The sequence below is a fragment of the Narcine bancroftii genome, chromosome 6, assembly GCF_036971445.1.
Source record: "Narcine bancroftii isolate sNarBan1 chromosome 6, sNarBan1.hap1, whole genome shotgun sequence".
NCBI lineage: Eukaryota > Metazoa > Chordata > Chondrichthyes > Torpediniformes > Narcinidae > Narcine > Narcine bancroftii.
In genome coordinates this window covers 195,784,871-195,801,007 of record NC_091474.1, presented here as the reverse complement: position 1 = coordinate 195,801,007, position 16,137 = coordinate 195,784,871, and the positions used below count along the sequence as shown (strand labels likewise).

Here is a 16,137-nt window from a genome sequence, read left to right as displayed (position 1 = left end):
CACGATACTTCTATTACATATATATATGAAGTTTATTAGAATGATGAAAGATTTTCACACCTGATGTAGTGGAAATATTTTTCTCATTGGGGAATAATGAGTCATCTCAATTTCTATGAGGTCTACATCAACATAAAGTTGATTTGATTCACTTTAGTATGATTCAACAGGACAAGCGCATTGCACTTTCTCAGGCTTTGTTTATATTGGTTCAGAAAACTCCTGAATGCCCACATCTCATTTGAATACTTAAGATGCGTGGCTTACTACACCCATTCATGATGGTGAAGTGAACCTTCATAGAAAATTAGAAATAAGCACAAGAGCTGAATCATTGAATTAGTCTGTAAACCTCCATTCCCCCACCCCTTAATGATTTTTGTGTATTTTTATTCCAATTTTTTTCTCAGAGGTTGGTTAAGACCGATGGTGTGAAAGCAAATCTTCATAAATGTTTGCAAAGATATATAATTATATGTTGTAATATGGAAAAGCTCCTTATTATCATACTTTTGCATTTTAATCCACTTATTAACATAGAATTCAGAAACATTGTCATTCAGCATACACTTCTATGTCATACATTTCCATTTCTCCATTGTTCAGTTTCCTTCATTCTGTATTAACCTTTCTTCTATCCAAAGCACGTGTCAAGCACAAAGAACAATTTGCTGGAAGAACTCAGCAGATGTGGAGGCAAAGGGATGGGTGACATTTTGAATTAACCACCTGCATCAGGACTGAGAGATCGCCCATATAAAAGTGGAAGGGAGTGTTGAGATAGAGGCTGATGGGGTGATGGGTGGAAGCAGAAAAGGGAACATGAATTCAGCAAATGGACTGGGGAGGCATGGGGCAGATAGAACTGGGAGGAGGAGGTGTGGGTCAGAGGCTGATATGTAATGCCTGGAACATAATAAGGCAAGAATAATGGGTTAAAAGTCCATCTCTTTCTATAACATCTACAATTGCAAACTCTCTTTCTCCACAAATGTCCACATGCATTATCACGGGCAGCTTCTATGTTCCATTTAATTGACAGATTTTCTCCTCGTAATCAAAATAAAAACTTCAGTTCTCCCACCTATTCATACTGCCTTGAAGAATCTGGTAATCTTCAATTTAATCACTGCATGCTATCACATGGACTAAAGCAGAGCTTTTACCAGCACTGTTCCACCTCATCCAACATTGTTAGTTGATAGGAAAGGTATAAGTAAAAACAGTATTAATGTTGATGATGTGGACTCAGTCTGTTATACTTTCCTATCTTTTTCTTCTCCTTCACTAACTTGAAATCATGTCAAGGAGGTTATTCTCCCAGAACTGAAAAACTCTCATCCTTATGATTCATTAATGTACATTTAATTTTGTTTTAAGATGAAGAGAACAAAAAAACACCGAACACATTGATGAAAACTCACAGTAATCAGAAGGTGAAGGCCATAAGTAGTTAGGGTATCAAGGTTTATGGGGAGAAGGCAGGAATGTGGGGCTGAGTGAGAGAATGGATTAGCTCATGATGGAATGGCAGAGGAGACTCAATGAGCCAAATTACTTACTTCGACTCCAATATCTTATGGTTTCCATCATCTTGTAAAAAGAGAGACATAAAAATTGCAGATGTTGGAATTTTGAGTGAAGTAAGCAAAGCTGGAGGGACTCAGTGGGCATGTACAGTCAATGTTTCAGGTTGGGTATCTATGGATATAGGGTTCCAACCTAAAACACTGGCTGACCATTTTGAGTCATGGATTCTGTCTGACCCACTGAGTTCCTCCAGCTTCTCCTTCACCTTGTACTCTGATTTCAACAAATTTGATTGCAGAATGTTCTATTGTTCCCAGTTTAAGCTGCAGTGAATACATTTTCATGTTCGAAATGTCTCTAGGATTTTAAAAAAAACAACAAAAGTTCAAGCTCAAGTGTTAATCACAGCGTATGTGCCAAAATTTCCCACATTCTGTCCAGGTGTCACAGTTCCTGTGCCAGCTTCATAATTCAGTTTCTAATTTATTTTAATACTTGCATGTCACATGTCTCCTTTATGTATTTTTTTATTCAATTCCCTGGTTCTTAGATTATCAATCATATAACTTTTCAAATAGAAGAACATACACCCAAAATAAACATAGAAATGGTTCACTAGGTAATAAATGGAGACTGCTTTATTCTTAAATAAGCATCCCATAAAATGATCTATCAGATTGTAATTTTGGGAACGTTACTGTAGAAGGAGGAGTGAGGGTTTCAGGAGAGCTGTTGCGAAGTGGCTTTGGTGAGCGTATTTAAAAATGGAGTGGAGAGGGGCTCGGGCCATTGTAATTTTGGGACTGTCATTGGAAGAGGAGGAGCTTGGGACTTGGAAGAGCTGTGAGTATAAGGAACCAGTGTTAGGTGAGTGTATTTAAAAAGGGAGCAGATGACAATTTAAGGGTTAAACAGGATGGTGATTTGGTAGGAGTGAGGACTACAGATAAGGGGCAGTGACAAATTAAAAGAGGAGAAGCACAAGTGGAGCAGCCAGTGCGTGAGTAGTTCAGGATATGAGTGGGAGTTTGAAGATTTGTCTCACAAGGCTTTGGTGAGCAGAGGCTGGGGGCGGGCTTGTTTCCAGTAAGGTAAGGTCGGATGTGACTTTAGTGTTTAAAAAGGAATAGACAATGAAGACAGCAGCTAGGGGAGTGGAAATGCTTGGAATGCAGCATGTGGAAATTTGTGACAGCACAATTGTCCCTGATGACTACACCTTCTAGAGGTGCATCCAGCTACAGCTCCTTGGAGACTGAGTTAGGGAAGTAAAGCTAAAGATGGATGAACTCTGCATCATTCAGGAGGCAGAGGCAGTCATAGAGAGGAGGTTCACTGAGATGGTCACTGCCAAAATTCAGGAGGCTGGTAGCTGGTGACTCTTAGGAGAGGGAAGGGAAATAAGCAGACAGTGCAGAGCACCGCATGCCAATTCCCCTCAACAATAAATATATCGTTTTTGAATCTGTTGGGCGGAGTGGATACTGTTGGGGGGAGGGGGAAACCATCTACCAGGGACAAGTTATAGTGGTCACACCTCTTGGCTCAGAAGGGAGGGGAGGGGGAAAGAGGACAGCTTTAGTGATTGGACACTCATTGGTTAGGCAAAGAGATAGGAGGTTTGTGAACAAGATTGAAGCTCTTGGATGGTATATTGCTTCCCAAGTGCTAGGGTCAGTGAGGTCTCCGATCGACTTCACAGGATGCTTGAAGGGGAGAGTGGGCAGCCAGATGTCATGGGACATGTGGGGATCAATGACATGGATAGGAGTAGGGATGAGGTCCTGAAGAGGGAATATAGGGAATTACAAAATAAGTTAAGCAGGATCTTAAGGGTGGTAATCAAGGGATTGCTGTCTATGCCAGAAAGGGTAGGATTAGGAAGTTGTGGCAGATGAATGCATGGCTGAAGAGTTGGTGCCTTTATAAATAACCTAGATGGAAGAGATCATGGAGATCTCTTCTGGGGAAGGTCAAACCTGTACAAAATAGACAGGCTGCATCTAAACTGGAAAGTGTCCAATATTCTGGCAGGCAAGTTTGCTCGAGCTTTTGGGAAGGGTTACATTAGCTTGGCCAGGGATGGTGGGGGTGGGGGTGGGGGCACAGTGGGAACCAGAATGTGAGTGCAGAGAATAGGGCAGCAGGTCAAAAACATGATGCAATGTACTCTGAGTTTGTAAGGGAAGACAGGCAGGAGACAAAATGTAAATGTTTTATTAGGAATAAAGGCCATGAACTTAGAACATGGATCAGTATGTGGATCAAAAATGTTGTGGCCATTATTGAGACGACTGGAGCAAGGGCAGGATTGGCTGATGCAGCTACTGGGATTTAGGTCTTTTAAAAGGAATAGGATGGGAGGTAAGAGAGGGCGGGGAAGTAGCACAACTGGTCAGAGATAGTATAATGGCTATAGAAAGAGAGGATGGTGCTGAGGGAGTGTCCACTGAGATAGTATGAGTGGAAGTCAGAAATAGGAAGGGAGTAGTCGCTGCACTAGGAGTAGTCTATAGGTCCGCAAATATGCTCCTTTGGATACTGAGAAGCAGATAAGCAGGCAGATTTTGGAATGGTGCAGGAAATACAGGGTTATTGCTATGGGAGACTTCAACTTGCTTAATATTGACTGGGACTTCCTGACTGCGAGGGATGGATGGGGCTGAATTTGTCAGGTGGGTTCAAAAAGGATTCCTGACACAGTATGTGGACCAGCCGACGAGAAAAGAGGCCATACTGGATAATGAACCTGGTCATGCAGCAGACTTCTTGGTGGGTGAGTATTTTGGTGAGAGTGACCACAACTCCTTGACTTTTAGCACAGCTATAGATAAAGATAAAAGCAGACAAAATGGCAAAGAGTTTAATTATGGAAGGAATAATTAAGATAGGGTGAGGCTGGAACTATCAAGAGTAAATTGGAAGTAGATGTTCAAGGGTGGAAGTACAGAATTAATGTGGAGGAAGTTTAGGGACCACTTCTATTGGGTTCGGGATAGGCTTGTCCCACTTGGATAGAGTAAAGATGGTAGGAAAAGGGAACCATAGTTGACGAAACAGGTGAGGCAACTAGTCAAGACAAAGAAGGAAGCATTGTCTTAAAAACATTAAAGATTGATAAGTCCATGGGGACGGATGCGATATATTCTAGGTTGCTGTGGGAAGTGAGGCAAGAATGTGCAGTCGCGTATGGAGGAGAATGAGAGTGTCAGGATCGTCCATGTGGCAGTGAGCTAGTGAGAAGGTTAGAGGAATTTTGCTGGGTGGTCTTTGGGGAGTTGAAGAATGCAACAAGTCTAGTCAATAATTTCATGGTGTGCTGAAAGAAACAAGTGAGTGTATTCTTTGTTTGTAAGCTGTGGTAAATTAGTGCCATTACAAGAGATGTCTGGAACAGTGGTTATGATGTTTGAGTTCTCTGTGGCCACACGGGATGTGCAGGAGGATTGGAGAATGGCAAATGTGGTCCCCTTGTTTAGAAAACATAATAGGGAGACTGATGACTCTTACATCAGTAGTGTGCAAACTATTGGAGAGAATTCTTAAGGATAGGATCTATGAGCATTTGGAGAAATAAAGTCTACTCAAGGACAGTCAGCTTTTTGAAAGGATGGTCGTGCTTCATGTGCGTAATTGGATCTTTTGGGAAGGTAACAAATTAAATTGATGAAGGTAGGGTGGTAGATACAGTCTATATGGATCTTATTAAGGCATTTGACAAGGTCCCCATGAGAGTCTTGTTCAGAAAATCATGAGGCGTGGGATCCATGGAACCTTAGCTGTGTGGATAAAAAATTGGCTTGTATATAGAATGCAGAGAGTAGGAGTGGTAGGAAACTATTTTGCATGGAGTTTCATGACCAATGGAGTTCTGCAAGGATCTGTTCTGGGATCACTTCTCTTTGTTACCTTTATAAATAACCTAGATGGAAGGTGGGTCAATATGTTTTCAAATGATACAAAGGTTGGAAGAATCCTGGATGGTGCTGAAGGTTATCTTAGGTTACAAAACTATATGGACAGTATAAAGAGTTGGGTGGAAAAGTAGTAGATGGAATTCAAACCGGATAAGGTGACACATTTTGGAAGGACAAACCAGAAGGCTAAGTACAGAGTTAATGGTCAGATACTTAAGAGTGTTGATGAACAAAGGGACCTTGGGGTAAAAAATCCATACATCCCTCAAGGTCACCACACAAATTGATAGGATATTTAAGAACACTTATGGGATGCTGGACTTCATTAATAGGGGGATTGAGTTCAAGAGTTGGGAGGTCATGTTACAACTCTACAAATCTCTGGTGAGTCTGCAATTAAGAGTATTATGATGTTCAGTTCTGGTCACATCATTATAGGAAGGATGTGGAAGCAATGGAGAGGGTTCAGAGGAGATTTATCAGGATGTTGCCTGGATTGGAAAATAAGTCTCATGAGGCAAGGTTAACAGAGCTGGGACTTTTTGGAGCATAGAAGGATGAGAGGAGACTTAATAGAGGTCTACAAGATTATGACAGGTATAGATAGGGTGGATAGCCAGCACCTTTTTCCCAGGGCAGGAATAGCAAACACCAGAGGATATATAGTATGTACAAAGTGAAGGGTGGAAAATTTAGTGGAAACATGAGGGGAAAGTTTTTTTTTACACACAGAGAGCTATGGGTGCCTTGCCATGGATGGTGGTGGAGTTTGAAACATTGGGGCATTTAAAAGACTCTTAGACAAACACATGGAAGGATGAAAAATAGAAGGTTATGGGATAGGGAGTGATTAGTACTTTTTTAATGAATATATGGGTCAGCAAAACTGGAGCATTCTGATGTTTGTCAAACTTCAACTATCTATCAAAAATAATGGGCTTATTTTTATTATAGAAGAAGTGCCAACAGGAAGATCTGGATATTCCTGTTCGCGCCACTAACTCATGATTGCATTGCCAGCTCCAGCTCCAACAGAGTCATCAAGTTTACGGATGATACAAAAGTAGTTGGCCTCATCTGTAACAACTATGAGTCTCAATACAAAGAAGAGATGGAAAATCTCATTATGTGGTGTGAGAATAACAACCCGAGACTCAATGTGGACAAGATGACAGAGACGAGGAGAGGACCATGAAGAACTACCCTCCACTACGCATCAGTAACTTGCTGGTGGAGAGAGTAGAGAGCATCAAGTTCCTTGGTGTCCACTTAACAAGTAACCTATCATGGATGCACAATATCCCCTCACTTTTCAGCAAGGTATTGCAGGAACTGCACTTCCTGAGAAGAGAGAAGTGGGTAAGGCTACTGACCACCATCATGTCAACCTTCTATAGGAGCTCCATCAAGTCTGTCCTGGCTAGCTGCAACACACTGTGATACGGTTGCTGGAGAGAATTGGATTGGAGGTCAATCTACAGAACTATGAGTGGCAGAGAGGATCACTGGGGTCTGCCACCCCCCCACCCCCACATCCATTGATGAGATCTACTGGGATCCTTGACTGAAGAGGGCATGCAAAATCATTGAGGACCCCTACCACCCCGCACACAGTATCTTTTAGCTACTCCTGTCAGAAAAGAGGAGTATCAGAGCCAATACCACCAGACTGAGAAACAGCTTCTTCCCACGGGCAGTGAGAATGCTGAACAACCAAAGGAACTGTTCACACTAAGCATCTGAGACTCTCATATTTACTAAACAAAATCTGTATTTATTTTTATATATGTATATTTGTCCTGTGTATGTAGTGTTTGTATCTGTGGTGTTTCTGGTTGTGGATCTGCATCTTTGCACCAAGGACTGGAGAACGCTGTGCAAATTGTACTTGTGCAATTAAATGATAATAAACATGAAATTGGATCAACTTCACATCATTGGGTTGTGTTAATCACTGCACAGAATGTTATCTTTGCAACATACAACATTGTGCCATGAGTTTAGTGGAAATATTGAACTGGAAATATTATTGAATAATTTTAACAGAATATGCAGACTCTGAACAGCTGAAATAAAACTAATGCAATCTGTCAAGTAGTCACCACATCAGGAGAACAGGAATTCCTAAATTTGTGAATGGCAAACAACCAGCCCATATGTTTTCAATGATCACTACTTTTGTTTCAGATACCAATCCACTGCAATATTTTACTTTTTTGAAAACTTGTAAACAGGTTCTAAATTTTATCATTATGGGTGAAATGTCTCACCCAAATCTCTATGATGTTGTTTTCATGACAAATGTGTACAAATAAAACTGGACAACAAAGATTTAGTTTCCTGAACACTTATGGATTTTGAGCTGCTGAATACGAAAATCTCCTGAAATATTTTTAGATATAACCTATTTTTTTTATGATTTCCTATCATATTTAAGTCCACTTCAAGCATACAAAGCCACGAAGAACAGTATGTCATTGAAAAACCATTTTCTGCATTCATAATTGGAATTTTTCTCTGCTGATCTGAGTGCAGCCAGTAACAAACATGGTGAAAATTTTCAACAGGACATTGCAAAAACGATATCAGGACAACTGAAATCCATCAATGCTGGCCAAGTATTGTTGGACACTGACAAAAGAGGCATCAGATGCTGAGTACAAATGCAAATTAGTCGCAAAACATTTTTAGGTCAGTTGAACTAATGGAAAATGCCATCATCATTATGCGATTAAACCTGCTAAATTCAATAAATGTTAATTTAATATTTCTCCAACTTCCTATACAATTGTGCAAATCTAAAATGTTCTTTGTTTTCAGTTTGAAGTTGTCTACCATAATCCCCAATTATTTTTTCAGGAAGCAAACCTTTTGAAAAAGCTGTTGTTCAGTGTAATTATCCACCACTATCATTTCTAATGAGCAACTTGATAAACTTCCAATTAACCATATAACCGTTTACAGTGCGGAAACAGGCCATGTCAGCCCTTCGAGTCCACACCAGTTCACTGTAATCAATGTCAGGTCACTGGTCTGAGTGTTACTGGTACCATGTAATACAGTACTACCTTTCGCATGGTCAGGTGGTCGGCCCTTTCCAGTTCTCCTCCATCCCTCCTTCCCTTGGTCACAGCTGTCCCCTCCCTCCTTCCCATCTCCCCTATCACCTCCTGCTTTTGTGACCACCCTTCCCCCCACCCCCCATTCTGTGGAGAAATTGGTCTAAGCCCACTCCATTTTTGAGAAGCCATTAAGATTGATAGCCACCAGTTGGCAGGTCTGATGTTGCTCCTAATGTCTTTAGTGTTCAGAATAGACAAACATTTACCCTCTGAACATGTTAAAACTTCAGTGCATGCTTTAAAGAGGCAAAGTCAGCATGGGTTGATGTAAATTTTGCCCTATGTCTATGCTTTGTCAGATTGTTTTTAACAATGTCTCTGCCCTTTTGTTAGCAGATTGATTTCAGTGCTCGGAACTGGCTGTTAGCCATGATTATTTTATTGATGTAAAAGTCTTTAGGCACCTTCCATTGGAAAAGGTGTTAAATACCTTAAAAATATCCACAACTAAGTACAATTAACTAGTCAAATATAATTTGTTTCAATTTAATTTCTACTTCCCTTACTTATGCTTTTTAAATCTGCTTAGATCTCAGTCACTACAAAAGCCTCTTGTGCCCATTACAGATATCACTTAGGTTTGTTTATTCCTTTGTAAATGTACTGCAAGGATTAAATTATATTGTTCTGCCATGCTGATGGTAAATGGCTTTCCATGAAGCACACAGGCATTTAAGAGCTATTTTGTTTCCATGGTGGTTTTAGGCTGAGGACAACAAATTGCATAATTTTCTGGCTCTATCCAAGATCCAATTGAAAAGATAGAGTGGCAAAAACTGTTCTCTCTCTCTTTTGGCTCCATCTGCTTTCTCTCTTCTCTTGCCCTCATTTTGTCTCTCAGCTTCCTTTTGCTCTAACTTATGTGAGCCCTGTGCCCCCACCTCTCATTTTCTTCCCTATGATATTTCCTTCCTCCCCTCTGCCTCACCCCTCTCGTTTCCTGGAAGACATGGTCAAGGAGGAGTTAGAGCTGGTGCCTAATAATTCCAAGGTCCAGGCTTTGATCCTGATTTTTTTTTGTGCTGTCTCTTTCAATGCTGAATTTCAACTTTCTCTATGTTTGGTATATATATTAACGATCTGGAAGTAGGGGTGGAGAATTGGATAAGCAAGTTTGCGGATGATACAAAGATTGGTGGTGTTGTGGACAGTGAGGAAGATTACCATCGATTAAAAGGTGATTTAGGAAGGCTGGAGGTGTGGGCTGAGAAATGGCTGATGGAATTTAATACAGATAAGTGTGAGGTGTTACATTTTGGAAAGGCAAATCTAAATAGGTCATATGCATTAAATGTAGGCTATTGAGATGTGCAGAGCAACAAAGGGATTTAGGAGTTGTGGTAAATAGTACCCTCAAGGCTGATACGCAGGTAGATGGTGTGGTGAAGAAGGCATTTGGAATGTTGACCTTCATAAATCAGAGTATTGAATTCAAGAGTAGGGAAGTTATGATGAAATTGTACAAGGCATTGGTGAGGCCAAATTTGGAGTACTGTGTACAGTTTTGGTCACCAAATTATAGGAAAGATATAAACAAAATAGAGAGAGTGCAGAGAAGGTTCACAAGAATGTTGACAGGATATCAAGTTTTGAGTTACAGGGAAAGGTTGTGCAGACTGGGGCTTTTTTCTCTGGAGCGTAGAAGATTGACGGGGGACTTGATAGAGGTGTTTAAGATTTTAAAAGGGACAGATAGAGTAAATGTGGATAGGCTTTTTCAATTAAGAGTGGGGGAAATTCAAACAAGAGGGCATGGTTTAAGATTGAAGGGGGAAAATTATAAGGGGAACATGAGGGGAAATTTCTTTATGTAAAGGGTGGTAGGGATGTGGAATGAGCTTCCGGCAGACGTGGTTGAGGCGGGATCATTGGTTACATTTAAGGAAAGACTGGATAGTTACATGGAGAGGAGAGGACTGGAGGGGTATGGACTGGGTGCTGCTCAGTGGGACTAGGAGGGGGGGGATTTGTTATGGCATGGACTAGTAGGGCCGAACTGGCCTGTTCTGTGCTGTAAGTGGTTATATGACTGGGCTTTTACTGGGTTTTCTGGTATCCTTTCCTTCCCAAATAAGTTCTGGTTGATTAAATAGCTGTTGTTAGAGTTCCTCTAGTGTATACAAGTAGCATAAGCATTGAAGAATTATTGGTGAACATTTGAGAGAGAAGAATTTCAAGCACCACAGGGGAAAAGGGATCTGGAAATGGTAGTGATAGGGATGCTCTGTGGAAGCCACCATGGACCTGACAGATGAAATGGCCTCCTTCTTTTGTAATAAGTAGATAAGAAAGAAAGAGGTTTTCTTGGTTCTGTAAATGAGAATCCACCTTCGTAGTTTCTCTACTAGTTCGGTTTTTGCTCCAGATTCCAGCATTTATACTCTCTTGTCACTACCTTCATAATCTGATCTGGCAATGTAGATCTGGGTCTGTTCACATACACCAATAACCTTCTCAAATGGAATACAAAGATGAAATGGTATAAGACAGAAATCACTTGTGCTTAACCTCAACCTCACCAGAAATTTCTTCTAAAATTTTTAAACATTGAAGATGTGTCAAATCATACACTATTTGAAAAGAAACAGAGTTTTGTATATTTTTCTGGAGGTTGTTAATAGATTTTGAATTGCAACCAATGGCATCTTTTATTACAGAACCTTCCTTAAACAGGTTTTAATAGATAACTTGGATCATCATTTTTCTTTGTGACTAACACTAGTTTGAAACTAATACCGATGATTACTATGTACATTTTGTCAACATTTAAATACCAAAGTTGCAAATTTTTACACTTCATAAAGCATGATTTTTCAATACACACATTTTCTTCTTAATCAAGAAATAAACCAATTGCAAAACTACTAATATATATATAAAAAACAGTGAGATATATCCAATGATTACAAATGTTCCATTTACAAATTTTTACTGTAACAGACTCTTTAGGTTTTGAATTGTCAATTTAAGTACTTTTTCACGATTAGAACAATGCTTAATATTTAGATTAAATGCTGAATGAAATCCCAATTGAATGGAGAATTATACATTTTGATACAATTGCTTGGTTGTTCCAACTTTGCAATGAATTTGATTCATTTTTGCCAAAATGGACATGGTGATAGGAAAAGGAGGAAATATATTGATGAGGAGGGTATGGAATGAGAGTGGATGGGAAGATGTGGGCTTTGAGTGAAAAATAGTTGTGGCCTTTTTCATCTCTGTATTTATTGAATATCTACACAGTAAGAGATTGTGTACCACCACGTTAATAATCTTTCACTGATCCTTTGATGGAGTAGACCTCTGATTGTCTTGAGAATGTCACATATTCCAGCTTCAGGTCATTTTAACTGGAGAAAACTAAACATCCTGGCGTGTACATAGGCCTTGCACCACACAAAATAACTGTAAACTGCCAAGCAATATGCATCTCTTGATAAAATGAAGTTAACTAACAATTGTTCCCATTTCACTGAGAACTGAAGGTACAGGTACCTGTGGTGGACATGGTAACCTCCACCATTGATGTGCCAGCCTGGTTGGGAAGGGTTGGGAATCTTTGCAGTTTTTGCAATCAGGTGTTGTACATCTCTCCAGCTTAGTTCAGGGCTGCATGAAGAAAACAGATTTGATGTGAAGGGTCAGTAAAAGATTATCTACTTTCCAATTCTGGTAAATAAAATGGTCAATGAGGAAATCAAAAATTAATCAGCTATACAGGCCTTTATAAAGGAACCAGCAGTTACAACATATTAATTATTTTGCCTATTTTAGCTAAAAGATCAGGAGAGAAAAAAATGTCATGTTATGATACAAAGAAGGTGAGCACATGGATGAAATGGCTTGGATATGTTTGTTTTGCTTCTTTTTTAATGTAGCGATTTCTCCCATTAGGTCTCAGCAAAAGTGAGGTATACATGTTAGCAAGTTGTCTTGTCTATACCATAAATGTCAGGATGTCATATTGAAAAAGAGTAATCTAAAAGGCAGTAAATAATCTTTGGAAGAGGTACAATGAGATAAGGATGCTGACTAACATCAGTATTACAAAAAATTGCTGATAAATTTCTAAATTAAGTTGATTTCAAATGCTAATATTCATGTGTTAGGGCAAATCAAAGAACGCATTGAATCATTGATGCAGAGAGTATAATCCATGTGTTAGAACAGATTACATAGAAGCAAAGTGAGAAATGCTAACCAACATAAGGAACTGTTAACCCAGTGGGTGTTTTGGTATCCAACCTTAATCTTTGTGACTCATCTCTAATACTTCGAAGCCCATCTGGATGTTGGTCATATCACTTCATGTGTATTTCTACAAATATATATTTGAAATACATTTTGGGATAAAGATGCATGCATCCGTAAAAGCTGTACATTTCTTAGCTAAATTGAGCAGGCAACCTTGGTTTATTTTCCCTGAGGGAACCATCAGTTGAATGCCATCTCTGAAAAACTGTGTCATTATTGCATGTTTCAAAGTTATTCAATGCAAAATGCAGAAAATGAGCCAGATCGTACAAAAGCAAGTCTTGCCAGAAAAACCAGCTGGTTGCAATGGAAGTGAAAACACGTTCTGGACTTGAACGCTATGTACCACAACGCTTATGTATGTAAAGTGCTGGAGGTCTTCTGACAGCTCACTCCCTCCTTGGATACACCACTAAATCCAAGAAGAGGAGGCTCAAAGAACATATCATTCTCAATACTTCTATGGCCTAGTACGTAAATGCAAAAGACAGGACAGTAACATTGGCAGCCATATTCCATGAAATTGTAAAGCTGGCAGTCACTTTGGTCTGCGGAAAATATCCCAGCCACATCGTATTCCAAAAAAGGAAAACAAATGTAAAATGGCTAATTACTGTCTAATCAATCTACTCTCATACATTAGCAAAGTTTTGGAAAGAGTCATGAACAGAACCATGAAAAAGGCACAATCATCTGCTCATCCTCGTCTAGATTAGGTTTTCCAAGAATATTTGGGGATAAGGAGCCTTGGAAAATTGAACCCAGTGGACAAATCATTGGAGTCGCACTCCAGTAAGGGAAGAAGATTGTCATTGTTGGAGGGCAATAATGCCTGGACAACATTGCAGGGTTCCTCAGGATAATGTCCTTGATCCAAACATTTTCATTGTCTACATCAATGACGTTCATCCCATCACAGAGTCAGAGGTGGGTCTGTTGGCTTATGATGGCACTGTTCAATTTCATTTTCAGCTTCTCAGCAAATGTAGCAGATAGACTGAAACCAAGTCAACAATCAGACATAGGCAGATTTGCATCAAGTAAAATTTGGACAACAGGGATGTCAGGCAATGATCATCAACAAGTGAAAATCTAAATACCCAGCCTTGATACTCACTGGGACTGCAATCACCATGCTTTCGACCATCAACATTCTAGGGCGCACCATGGTCTAAAAACTAAATTGGACCACTATACAAGTACTCTCATTACAGAAACAAGTCAGAGGCTGGTTCTTCGGTACTGAATTACTCATGTTGTAACTCCCCAAAGCTTTTCCGTCAACTGCTCAATACAAATTGAATGGTCTCCCCACGCCCACATGAATGCATCTCCAATAAAACTCAAGAAGCTTGACATCATCAAGAAAAATGCAGCACTCTTGATTAGCAGCCCAACTACCAACGACCTTAAACATTCATTCATTCCACCATTGGCACATAATGACTGCATTGTGTACTGTCAACAAAACACACTGCAGTCTTTCAGTCAGGCTCTCTGATAGCACCTCCCCAATCTGAGACTTTGACCAGCAAGAAGAACAATGGCAATATGGGGACACCTCCTTCTGCAGCTTGGCCTCCATGCTGCGTATCATCCTGACTTGGAACAATGTCACCATTTCTTTATCATCACTGTGTATAGCTCCTGGAACTCCTTACCCTACTCCACAGTGCAAGTATCATCACCAGAAAAACAACGGAGGTCTTCATCACCAGATGTGAAGGGCATTAATGGCCAGCCTTGCCACACACATCTAAATCTCAATAAAGTGAAAAACTGAAATATATCTCAAAATGAATTGTACGTTTAAAGAGAATAAATCATTGTACCTTAGGGAATATGGCAGCCAGTTTGTATACTGATAGCTCAACATACAAAAATATGACAATGAGCAGATAATTGGTCTTCAATATGCTAAATGAGAAATCAATAATTGCCTGGACATAAGAATTAATTCACCTGATCTTCATAATATAGTGTCCTAGGATGCTTAACCTACATCCAAGAGAGCAAATGGAGTCTTAGTTGATTTTCTTATCTGAAAGATGGCATCTTTTACAATGTTGCACTCTCTCAATGATCTACTATTTGCACATTTTTCCGAGCATTTCTCCAGGGTAAGGTTGGAATCCACAAGCATTTTGAACAAAGACCACAGACATCATCAACTCCAAACAGCCGCTTCACTAAGAAGTCTCTTCGGGGAATGCCTACCCTGAAGAAGTTCTCCTCTGATCTTTGAAGGGAGTTCTGTGAGTGCTTTCCTCACTGCTCCCACTCTGTTATCCCTGCTGCTCTTCCCCTCCCTTCCTTCCCCCCCGCCCGGATCTTTACATTCAGGCCTGCCTATTTTTGGTTATACCTGACAAAGGGCCCAGGTCCGAATCATTAGTTACCCTTTACTTCCTAGGGATGTTGCATGAACTGCTGAGTTTCTCCAGTACACTTGTGCATTATACTTGACCCCATCATCTGCAGACTTTCTTGTTTAACTTGGGTAACAAATTGCTATTTTATTACATTTCTGAAAAATGTTTCTGCTATATCTGATAATGTCTTTTGTTGATCCATCTGATAAAATATGAATTAATGTTCTCCTTAACAGAATACATATGCTGTTTAATATTTCATTTAGACCAGTATGGTACTTTAACACTGTTAATGACATTGATCAAAGGTGCGACTGATCATTGGGTATTTGCAAAAATAACAAATGATAAATATGACAATTCAGTACATCAACCCGAGAATTAAGGATTTGATCAAGAACACATAATTAAAATAGATCAATTATTTTTGTCAATGTTATTAAAAAAACATCAGCAACATTAACAGTTGCATCTAAATTTTTCTCTTTGCACTTAAAACATCGTCAGATTTCTCTCGTGGTCTTTAAGGAACAGGAGAGCATAAAAAGGGAGCCAGTTCCAATGCTCGAATCATTTTTCATGCAGTTTTTGGAAAACATTAATTCATTTGATGATTTCTTGGCCAAATGTTTAAAATTTGGATGCAATGGATGAATTGGCCACAAATTAGGCTCATAACTTCGATTATAACTGACTACTTATTGTCAAAAAGATATTTGGCAAGACCTGTGAAACTGCACCAATTTATTACCTTTTGTTTTGATGTGTATCAAAAATATTTGTTGATAGGCCCAAGAGCAGCAACCTAATCCTGTTTTAATAGCACCGCTGAAAATGAGATGGTCATACAAAAATGAGCAGCAGTTATTAAATGTTGGTCCCATGACTCGTGTAGTACAATTTCCAAAAATGATGCAGAGCAACTTGCTGGTTAAATTA

General features: G+C 39.6%; 1 protein-coding gene across 10 annotated transcripts in view; it reads right to left on the bottom strand.

Moving 5' to 3' along the window:
- Positions 1–16,137, bottom strand: part of LOC138736914 (PC3-like endoprotease variant B) — a 1,109,211-nt gene that overhangs the window by 464,841 nt on the left and 628,233 nt on the right. For all 10 annotated transcript variants that reach the window (XM_069887110.1, XM_069887113.1, XM_069887115.1 and 7 more), the window contains one exon: positions 12,068–12,181. In XM_069887110.1, the coding sequence (XP_069743211.1) occupies positions 12,068–12,181 (114 nt within the window). The remainder of the gene's footprint in view (positions 1–12,067; positions 12,182–16,137) is intronic.